The 11,100-nt window shown below is 38.5% G+C and overlaps 2 protein-coding genes across 8 annotated transcripts in view; one reads left to right on the top strand and one right to left on the bottom strand.

Moving 5' to 3' along the window:
- The window catches only part of LOC128872036 (ATP-binding cassette sub-family G member 4), a 16,040-nt gene extending 9,052 nt beyond the window's left edge, over positions 1 to 6,988 (top strand). For both annotated transcript variants that reach the window (XM_054114315.1, XM_054114316.1), the window contains exons 3-13: positions 114 to 297; positions 581 to 704; positions 1,094 to 1,239; positions 1,422 to 1,545; positions 2,107 to 2,221; positions 2,303 to 2,431; positions 3,266 to 3,387; positions 3,629 to 3,797; positions 3,972 to 4,228; positions 4,954 to 5,087; positions 5,237 to 6,988. In XM_054114315.1, coding sequence (XP_053970290.1) covers positions 114 to 297; positions 581 to 704; positions 1,094 to 1,239; positions 1,422 to 1,545; positions 2,107 to 2,221; positions 2,303 to 2,431; positions 3,266 to 3,387; positions 3,629 to 3,797; positions 3,972 to 4,228; positions 4,954 to 5,087; positions 5,237 to 5,456 — 1,724 coding nt within the window. In that variant the 3' untranslated portion in view covers positions 5,457 to 6,988. The remainder of the gene's footprint in view (positions 1 to 113; positions 298 to 580; positions 705 to 1,093; positions 1,240 to 1,421; positions 1,546 to 2,106; positions 2,222 to 2,302; positions 2,432 to 3,265; positions 3,388 to 3,628; positions 3,798 to 3,971; positions 4,229 to 4,953; positions 5,088 to 5,236) is intronic.
- A 1,100-nt stretch (positions 6,989 to 8,088) lies between these two features.
- Positions 8,089 to 11,100, bottom strand: part of LOC128884919 (ATP-binding cassette sub-family G member 1-like) — a 7,802-nt gene continuing 4,790 nt past the window's right edge. For 5 of the 6 annotated variants that reach the window (XM_054138607.1, XM_054138608.1, XM_054138605.1 and 2 more), the window contains exons 5-12: positions 10,496 to 10,706; positions 10,310 to 10,417; positions 9,858 to 9,979; positions 9,583 to 9,751; positions 8,938 to 9,038; positions 8,718 to 8,873; positions 8,485 to 8,603; positions 8,089 to 8,414 (exon numbers count right to left, since the gene is read on the bottom strand). In XM_054138607.1, coding sequence (XP_053994582.1) covers positions 8,186 to 8,414; positions 8,485 to 8,603; positions 8,718 to 8,873; positions 8,938 to 9,038; positions 9,583 to 9,751; positions 9,858 to 9,979; positions 10,310 to 10,417; positions 10,496 to 10,706 — 1,215 coding nt within the window. In that variant the 3' untranslated portion in view covers positions 8,089 to 8,185. Of the gene's footprint in view, positions 8,415 to 8,484; positions 8,604 to 8,692; positions 8,874 to 8,937; positions 9,039 to 9,582; positions 9,752 to 9,857; positions 9,980 to 10,309; positions 10,418 to 10,495; positions 10,707 to 11,100 lie in introns of those variants that run through there. The other variant, XM_054138610.1, reaches the window with a different exon arrangement.

The raw sequence follows: 11,100 nt of genomic DNA, 5'->3' as shown, positions 1-11,100 counted from the left end.
CAGACAATTTTCGCGCCTCTTAGACAGGACACAAGTTCCTGCGCGTACATAAACTTTGAGTGCGTAACGGTCGTTTTCTCCTTTGTATATGAAATAACGGATTGCGTTTGCAGGTCGGAAAGAGATCCTGCACGGGATAGGTGGAAGACTTCCAGCGAAGCAGTTGATCGCGTTGATGGGGCCATCAGGCGCAGGAAAGTCGACCTTGTTGGACGTTCTGTCGGGATACAGGATAACCGGGGTGAATGGTAACGTCTACATCAATGGACGACTTCGACAGATGAATTCTTTTCGAAAGTGAGCTCCATATGTATACGCAATATGTATTACAGTGGAAGCAGATGGTCGGTGAATGTAAACTATTACTAGCGGATGCATAGTTTTATCGAAGTCGATAAATACGTATGAATACTACAATCTCACCTGTTCGCGTTCATTAGCGTACTCCCACACCGTTAGTGAATGTATACATTCCGTTAGATTTAAGATAAAAAATGAATGTTGTGTAATTAAGAGTTTATTCGAGGATTTGTCGGTCACACGTACGCGGTTCATACGTTTCGATGTATGATCGCCACAGGTGCAGCGCGTACATCACTCAGGATGATCGCCTCGAGCCTTTGTTGACGGTCATCGAGAGCATGAGAGTGGCCGCTGACCTCAAACTCCCAACGAAGATTCCGCAATACGAGAAGGAAACGATAGTGAGTAATGTATCGTTGCCGGGGTCAATTGTCCACATGTATTTCGAATTACATCGGGTACTAATCGCGTTAAACATACTAATCATGTTAAACATACGTTTCGGAAGCTCGATAAGATAAAGCGTCGTTAAAGAAACGGTGCTTAATACAATGCCAAGCCGAGCACCGAGTTCACCGAGCATCCAAACAGACCAAACGAAATATTTATCATCTACGATAATATTTCGGATGTTTTGGCGTTTATCGCGCAATTATAATTCGTTCTTTTTTCCATTTTTGTACCGTCTATCGAATCGAAATAAATGTCCGCGATTCAGACGGAAACTACAAGCTACTATATTCGAGTTTGCGAAATTTCGAAATTCGAACGGAGATACCGTATGTTCCAGATCGAGGAGATCTTGACGACATTGGGTTTGTACGAGCACATGAATACGCGAGCGGGAAGATTAAGCGGAGGTCAGAAAAAGAGGCTGTCCATTGCTTTGGAGTTGGTCAATAATCCGACCGTTATGTTCCTCGACGAGCCAACGACGTAAGTGTCCAAGAAGAAGTGTCCATTGCGTATTCTACGGTCAATTTAATCTGAGAAGAGACGAGTAATCAAAAAAATAATGATAATAAGGATATACAACGTCTACTTTGTAATATAACGCGCTGCTTAAGCTTAACGTTTTGTACTTTGTATTCACGTAACCGCGTACGTGGTTCTTTCAGAGGTCTGGACAGTTCGTCTTGCATGCAAGTGGTAAATCTGCTGAAGCTGCTTGCGCGACAAGGAAGGACGATCGTTTGCACGATTCATCAGCCGAGCGCGTCTCTCTTCCAGCTTTTCGATCTGGTAATAGCAACGTCTACTTGATACAGGGTGCGGCAGAAATAACTCCTACGTTTTAAAAAACGATTGAAAAAAATGTGGTACGAGATGACACCAGAGACTTTTTATTTCTTAAATCTAGATATAAAGATGTTTCTTCTACTTTATGTTTGAAAAATTATGTCGTCCGAATGGTGGCCTTTTACGGGCGATACACATTTCGGAGTCGTTCTTGAAAGTTTTCCATCGCTCTCGCTAGCATTTCGGGGGAAATTCTTTCAATTTCCATTTGGATGGCCTCCTTTAATTCAAGGAAAATTGAAAACCTCGGCGTTGAGGTATCCCCACAGAAAAAAGTCACACTTTTTATTTCTTAAATCTAGATATAAAAATGTTTCTTTTACTTTATGTTTGAAAAATTGTGTCGTCCAAATGGTGGCCTTTACCACTTTTTTTCAATCGTTTTTTAAAATGTGGGAGTTTTACGTCTACCGCACCCTGTATAACGTTTCGCATTTACGTCCTTTGAATGACAATATTTACTTTTTTTTTTTCTCTATCTTTTGTCATTTGTTCGTGCGATAGGTATACGTATTGGCGAAAGGGGAGTGCTTGTACCACGGCACAACCAGCCAATTGATCCCTTACTTGAAGGACATAAAATTGCCGTGTCCCATGTATCACAATCCAGCCGATTATGGTACGTGTAATTATCTTCGAGTGCGCTGCGCCGTCCCGTTCTGCGCATTTATTTTATTTACGTCCGCGTTTTCTTTCGCAGTTATCGAGTTGGCGTGCGGCGAGTACGGAGAAGATAAAGTATCGTTGTTGATATCTGGCACGGAGAAAGGCAGGAGCTTGAAGTGGTTCGAAAATCGGAATGATTTGTTGGACGGGAAAGCTTTGAGAGGTACGTGCAATGGGTGTAGAAAGTACTCGTACACCGATCAATTTTTAAAAAAAAACTATGTGAAATTGTAATTTATTAACTTATTTTTTTATAAACAATGACATTCTACATATTCTCGGAAATCTCTGGAATAGATAGAGTACAAAAAAAAAAATAGCTATTTATGTAAGTTGCGAAATTAACAAGAAAGAAACAATTAATCGATAGAAATGTTGAAGCAATAAGTATTCGCACAACTGTTTAACATTAATTTATATGTATATAATACTTCCTTCGAGGGATTACCTTTTAATTTTATAATTATTGCGACTCTTCTAAGCGTTAAATTAACTAAATTATTAGTTAGAAGTTAATAAGAAGGCGGGATCTTCTTCAATTCCTTTATTCGAGTCTTTTTTAAAAGTACTTTACTGGAAATTTGATGTTTTCTAATTCGTACGAAGCAATAAACAAATATGTTTACGTTATAAACTTTACTGTAAATGGTTCGTCACAAGAATCGTACAAATACTTATTGCTTCTATACTTTTACCCACTTTTCGCATTTTTTTTTTTGTTAATTTTACAAATTACACGAACTAGTAAATATTGTTTGGACTATATCTATCTTAAAGATTTCCGAGAATATGTAAAATATCATTGATTATAAGAAAAGAAGTTAAGAAAAGAAGTCAAGAAACTACAATTTCACAGAAAAGTTTTTTGGGAAATTGATCGGTGTACGAATACATTCTACACGCACTGTACGCCTCGTTATTACCTTACGCTGAACGCGAAGTACTGTAATTCCATGCAGCATTAATGATAACGACGTTTCCATTTTTAATTTTACAGCATTGCATCCCCTCAAAAAGAACGTCGACGCGAACGGTAGCAGTAGCCTCCAAGCCACCTCGTTGATGCATCAAATTCGAATCTTGGTGGCGAGGGGTTTTCTGATGTGTAAAAGAGATACGGTAGGTCGTACAGCTGCGTTACCTCGAATGATAGTTTAACAGTTAGGTTACACAGTGCAATTAGCTAGAGCCTTCTGATATTCCGACTTTTTGCATATGTCATTTATTCTTACACAACTTTCTCTTGCGTAATTTCCTTCGCCTCGTAACGACTGGTAACATAAACAGCACAGAACGACATAATTAGATAGTAATTGAAACTTCCATTTGCCGAGCATTTACCAAGTTTTCGTTGTTGCAGACGTTAACGCATTTGCGAATTATAGTGAATGTGTCTGTCGGTTTCATGCTTGGCTCGGTTTTCCTCGAAACTGGCATGGATGGCGCCAGAGTTTTAGAAAACTATAATCTACTCTTTTCTGTTCTTATACATCACATGATGACCACAATGATGCTTACTGTAGTTACTTGTAAGTATAAAGAAAAAAAGGAAAACAATTTACCAACGCGTCTGTTCTTCGATCTTTATGCTCGACTTCTATCCTTTCGTTCTTGGGTTGGCCAACTAATGTTTTTATTCCTACAACGTTTCATTCTTCTAGCATTTATATCAGTTTTATATTAGTTACGATTTTTTTTTCCAGTTCCGATGCAAATGAACATCCTGCTGAAGGAGCATTTCAACAGGTGGTACAGCTTGAAGGCATTTTACACGGCCTTGACCGTGGTCGACTTGCCGATTACGATATTCTGCTGTCTAACTTTCACCATAATAGTATACTTGATTACGTCCCAGCCGTTAGAGATTTATCGGTTTTTGATGTTTTTCTTTATTAGCCTGCTGGTAGCTTTCATAAGTCAAGGTACCGGCCTTATGATCGGAGCAGTATTCAACGTAATCGTACGTATACTCGTGCCTCGCGCTGAATCACTGCGTTTCATTGGAATGTTAATGGTACTGGTGCATGAACGAATATCAAGGGCAAGATCTGGTAGTTTCAAATAAAGGAATTCGAACTCTTTTGCATGCGGAGATTCAAAGTTTGAAAGTACAGGTGCGGAAGAAATAACTCCCGCATTTTAAAAGACGATTGAAAAAAAATGGTACGCGATAACACCAGAGACCATGGATTTAAGTCCATGTGACTTTTTTCTGTGAGGATACCTCAAGACCGAGGTTTCCAAACATCGTCCTTGGTCCTTGAATGAACTAAAGAAGGCCATTCAAGAGGAAATTGAAAGAATTTCCCCCGAAATGCTAGCGCGAGTGATGGAAAACTTTCAAGAACGACTCCAAATGTGTATCGCCCGTAAAGACCACTATTTGGACGACATAATTTTTCAAACATAAAGTAGAAAGAACCTTTTTATATCTAGATTTAAGAAATAAAAAGTTTCTGGTGGTATCTCGTACCATTTTTATTCAATCGTTTTTTAAAATGTGGGAGTTATTTCTGCCGCACCCTGTATTAGTTTATTAGGAATTAATCCGGGATTTTATTTTTATGAAAATAACTTCAGACCAGCCACTTGATATTATTACGAAAGATGGGCGAATGTGTACAAAGTATATACAATTGAATTTGACGCGGAAGATGACGATCAAGTTTCTTTGATAAATTTTAGAACGGGACATTCATCGGACCAACGTTGTCGGTACCATTGATGATGTTTGCTGGATTCGGTGTATCGTTGCGCGACATACCGAGTTATTTGAGATGGGGGACGTACGTCAGTTTTCTACGATACGGCTTGGAAGGGTAATACTTTTTATAACAGATTAATCATGTTCGAATTTCATTGACGATATCGCTAGAATGTTGAATTTAAAAGCAACAAGTGTTTAGACATGCAAAATACTGCGAAATTACTACAGTCAGTGTGAATAATGATGTGTTTAAATTCGTAGATATATTGGTTCCATATACGGGATGGATCGGCCGGTCTTACCGTGTAAACAGAAGAACAATTTATACTGCCATTACAGATACCCAGCGAAATTTCTTTCCGACATCGCGATGGACGCCGAACAGTTTTGGAACGACGTTATAGCGCTGGTTGCGATACTCGTATTGACACGAGTCGCGGCTTACCTATTTCTTAAATGGAAGATCGCGTCTGTGCGATAAATTTATTAGGAAGATTCACAAATCAATGTCGATGCATTCCTCGCGAAACGTTTTCCGAGTAGCTTCGTTTTATCGTGATATCGATGAATGACTGTTTCGGCAGTCGTTTAACGGGTAACACCGCTCTAGAGGTTGAAAAAAAGCCCTAACTTTGATAATTAATTTTGAGAGTATCGCAAAACGAATAGGATTTCTTTTTACGGGGTTTATTTGACACACATTGAAGTAGAAACAAAAATTGTTGTTTTATCATTTTAGTACCAAATAACCTTTCGCGACAAAGCGAGTCTCCAGAATGACTTTTTTTTAAACGCCTTCACAGAAGGACGGTTTTTTCGTTGAGTATAAAATCTGGAACAAATAACCAAAAACTTTTATAATCTATATACTGTTGGCTATAGAAGTACGCAGGGTTCTTCTTTAAGAATCAAATAATGTAGAAATTGCGCATTAACCCATTTCTTGGTAAAAAAAAAAAATAAATAATAAATTGTTACGTACTTCTGTAAGTAAAAAACTGCTACGTACTTCTATAGCCAACAGTACATATGTCGTAAAATGTATTGGTTTTCTGTTCCAAATGTTATACAGAGCGAGAAAACCGTTCTCCGATGAAGGCGTTTTAAAAGAAAGACAATTTTGGAGACTCCCTTCAGCGCGGCCATTTTGTATCGAAATAATAAGACAACAGTTTTTGTTTATACTTCAATATGTGTTAAATGAACCCTGTAAAAAGAAATCCTATTCCTTTTGCGATACTCTCAAAATTAATTATCAAACTTAGGCTTTTATTTCAGCCTCTAGAGTGGTGTTACCCATTAATGTTGTGACGTGAGAAAAACATTTACGAACAGACTAATACTTCATTAAACCTGTTATGTTAATGCAATTGTAATTAAGCGATATGAATGTCACTTAGTATAGTCATAGAGCGTGGCAGAACTGATAAAACCGAGTTTTTTCTAGGTGTGTAAATATAGACCATTTTTTACAAATTGTTCTTTAAAGATTAGGAAATATTTTATATGCTATATGAACGTCATTTTATCCGAGCATGTATATCTCGCGTAAAAGTTGGAGTATCAAGGTGGCATAACACCTTACAGAGAGGTATTACTGTATATACTTGTTACGCAATTTAAATGCAAATATCAACTACCCGGTGCAATGGATTTCGAAGGTTGCACATTCGGAAACACGTGGTACAAGTTCTGAAGTGAATAGGAATAGGAAGAAGAATACTAATTTCTTCGGAAGTTAAACGTGATATTCAATAATTACTTAACGAAAGTCAATTAACAAAATACGAAACGATTGGTTTCCAAGTTGCACATGTCTGTGCATATACTTTCGTATGTAACTACAGGGTTTTAACATTATTTAAGACTCATTTTCTTCGTAGCTTGTAATTTACCGTTCTCCCATTTCTTCCATTCGTGCATACCGCATATTTAAGGTATTTTTATACGATTATTTTGTTAACATTTTTATATCGATGGGACCAGAAATATAGTTCACCAGTTGAGACCGAAGACTGTGTTTGAAATTCGCGCCGTTCAAATTATATCAACCTTTCTTTGAAACTTTGAAACTACCACATTTCTCTTGTGGGTTCCCGGGCATTTTCGGTCAAATCGAAGGCCATCTCGCGGTGAATAGGTGGAACTAAAATTCCGACCTCCGTACAGCGCACCACCGGGGAAACGTCCAAGCTTGTCATCGATTAGTTCGAACTGTCACCGCTAGATGGCGCTGTTTCTAGGGTATTTACCGACGTCGGATGGTAATTTACCATCATGTCGGTAAATACCCTATAAAATGGCGCCATCTAGCGGTGACAGCGAGAACTATTCGAGGACAAGCTTGGGCGTTTCCCCGGTGGTGCGCTGTACGGAGGTCGGGATTTTAGTTCGATCTTTTCATCGCGAGATGGCGAGTGGAATGTATGGAGTTGAAACAGTTGTACCAACTGCACCCCATATTACTAGACTGGGGAAGAAGCTGTGTGGGGTTACACATGTTTATCGATTTTTACATGTATAGTTCTTCACGCATGTTTCATACTTCACATTGATAATTGTAATTGGTTATTGCGTTTGAACGTAGCGGATTTTAATTCTCTTACGTAGAATCCCTGCAGCTGGTGTCTTAGTCGCGCCATCTTACGAAAATGTTGAGAACTGTTTTCACTACAAACTTGGGCATTTCCCCACCGATGGCGCCACAAAAATTAGTACCATTGAACTCAGTCGGTAATCAAATATATTTAAATTTAATTAATTTATGAAAATCCTGTTTACGAATGATTACTTTTATTTTTAAGCGTGTGTACAATTCATATTGAAAATAAGAGAGACTGTTATCACAGCGCGTTTATTATCAATTCTCAGAATGCACCAAGTCTGTTAAAATAGTACGAAAGCTACCAATCTCTGTCTGTTGTACACTATACACAGTCAGTCTTGATATCGAACTAACCGGACAATTAATATTTACGAAGATACTTTGGGCCTGTAGTAGTTAAAAAGATTTTGATGTTTATCAATCTTCCGATAAGCTTCCCGTCGTCCCGGAGCTATCGATTGTGTTTTACTGTCGATATAAATTATATCAAAAAGAATGTATCGATAAATGCTATGGAATAATCTATCATAAAATACGAATTACTTATATTTATTTCTAATTAGAATTACTTCTAAGTACATAAACGATTATTTAAAAGTCACGAATTATCTCTTAGCCGTGTACGCTTTCCATTTTAATACCAGGTACGTCAACGCTTGTAAACAGATTATCCAAACGATTAATCCGAGTATCGCGGTATAATATGTAATTGTCGGCATATTCATCTCGTCCAGAATTCTACTTGGCGAGCGTAAGTGGCAATACAATTTGGAACACGGCAATCTTTCTCTGTCATCGCCGTAAATTGTCAGCAGAATACCTTCGAATGCGTACCTGCGAAAGGACGGATAAATATTTAGCGTGCGCTAAATTTTTGTTGGAAAGAAAAGTAAAGGAAACGAACCTGAAGAAACTGACAACGCACAAAGGTTGTAGGTAAAATGTTACCTCGCTGAATTTTAAGAAGAATCCAGCAAACAGGATCATTGGCATGTTGAGCGCAGGGATCAAAAACACTCCTAACTGAAATATTAATAGTTTTCGTTACTATGGCTCGGTCGAAATCCAATTGAATCGAGTTTATTTCGAAAAAGTTTATTTCGAAATCCAACATTTTCCAGTATTTTAATTTATTACGTGTGTGTTGAACGCAACCCCGACAAGCATTCCTGACGACTGTCCGACGACCGTTGTTAAAATGCAAATTAACCAAGTACGGACAAATCTGACGCACTCCATTGGTTGGCCAGTCATGCAATACGCGATGACGATGAAAATCGAAGGAGAAAGGATCTGAAAATAATCAATTACATATGGGAAAACATTTTACATAAGCAAAAATCCGTATCGTACTTACTTGCAATGGTAAATCCGACATAATTTTAGCGGTGTAATAAGACCTTAGACGGTACCAATTATTCAAGTATTCCCGCAGGAAGACTGCAGCTTCAATGGGAACTGCAAACACAGCGCGCTTGAAATAATTTCGATATATAAATCGAATACAGATCGTCTAATAACACTGTCCAACACGATTATTTTTCCGCGATATCCGCTAGGTGATTCTTAAGATTCTTCAAATAAAAAACATCAAAATACAACAGTATTTCGTGAAAAGTACTCGCGTCGGCAACTTTTTGAACTTCGGTGTTCATTTACAGGCATTCGAAAGAGCAGATAATTCTAAAGGAACATGTCTTCATATTCAGAAAACGCTCCTCTATCTTTTAAGACTAAATAGAACTTTCTAGCGTTCGTAGTTTTCAAGTAGTATCACGTTTTCTCTCATAATCGACCGTATTTACAAAATCGCGAATTTCTCGAAAACTAAGGGCGATGGAGCAATTTCACTTTCGGATACGTATTTAGAACGAGGAACCCTGTAAGAATCACCTAGTGGATATCGCGGAATTTAAAAAAGGTTTAAATTTGTTGGACAGTGTAATCTTTGCTCGCGTTCGAAATTTTTCAAATATCATACTTGTAACAATTCTGGACTTACACATCAACACCGCTGGCATGGAACTCGCGAAATACAGAAACAGCAAAATGAAAAACACGCATGCTATGTTGCTGTTGACTCTGCTAGCGTCGGTCCCAGAATTGTAGAATACTATGCCTAGTAGAAACGCCACTACCACGTGAGCCGCGAATCTGAGCTTCGTTAGGGTCTAAAAGCAAACAAGCGACAGCTCTGTACAAAAATGAAATACACGATAAAAAACAAAACGTCAGCATTTCTAACGTAAACTTTCACGCATACGTGTATACACTAACATTATCTCGTCTGATGCAAATCATCGCTCGCGTTAACAGGATTTTCTGTTCTTGCCACATAGAAATCGATTTCGATTTGCTCGAAATATTGTCTATTTTCGTTGTAACCGCCGAATCGCTCCCTAGAAAGAAGGATGAGTTCGTACTTGGTTCTAGAAACTGAGGTCGATGTATCAGGTCGTCCAGAAAGTTCGTGCCAATTTCTAAGACACGTACTCAAAAACACGTTTGAATTTCAATATATATTTATTAAATTACATAGGTGCCATTTTGCTCCACAACCTTTCCAACTTTTAAGGGATCTATCCATCCTATTTGTTTTCGACCACTTCGATACATTCAGACCCGTACCATCTACCAAAAATCGACATCGACTATTCCGGACAACCCGATACATGCAATCTGTTTAATACGGATTCGAGTAAACGAGAATTTTATTCGTATGCATTTACCCATGTTTGGATACTTGAAGTGCGTTTTCCATTCCGAGTACTTTTCGCGGCTGTTTGTGTACAGGTTACGCAAATCCCCGCCTCTCTCCGCGGTTACAACCTCCAGAACTGTGGGAAATATGAACGCTCTCAACTCGCGCCCTAAACATTACTAACGTTTAGACGTTAACGTATTTCCCAAGTTACCGAATTCTGCAATGTTGTAAAACGGGGGACACGCGTAGCCCGCGCTTTCGAATGTCGGTAAAACGTCGTCCCAGGTACCGCAGTAGAACGACTTTCCCTTGTGGAGAACCAACAGGTCGTCGAATTGTGATATCATGCGACTGCTGGGCTGATGAATCGCGCACGCGACCGTGCAACCTGTTCTTGCCATGTTATGCAACAGACCGATCACCTGTACCAAAACAATGCGCAACCTCGTAAACCGTGCACGTTTGCAACGTGGTCTTTTAGTTTCCATAAATTTTTTCGAATGCCTTGGAACATTCGAATCTTTAAGGGAGTATCCTGAATTAGGGGGTCTAAAAAAAAAAAAATTAATTCTATCGAACTTTTTATCCTATTTTCACACATATTCGAATCGAGTCGACTGTGGCGCACATTTGTAGAACACCTCGCGATTAAAACCTCCTATCGGCGGGAACGATGCAGGTCGTAATTTTGGTTTGACAGAAAAAAAACGAAAGAAATTTTCATTTTCATACATTTTTCTTCTATGTGGTTCTATAAAGTTATAATTGCGAGGTGCTCTACAAATGTGCGTCACAGTCGACTCAATTTGAATATAT

The sequence above is a fragment of the Hylaeus volcanicus genome, chromosome 2, assembly GCF_026283585.1.
Source record: "Hylaeus volcanicus isolate JK05 chromosome 2, UHH_iyHylVolc1.0_haploid, whole genome shotgun sequence".
NCBI classification, from domain to species: domain Eukaryota; kingdom Metazoa; phylum Arthropoda; class Insecta; order Hymenoptera; family Colletidae; genus Hylaeus; species Hylaeus volcanicus.
Note: the sequence above shows the minus strand (reverse complement) of the source record. Positions and strands in the feature narration are given on the sequence as shown.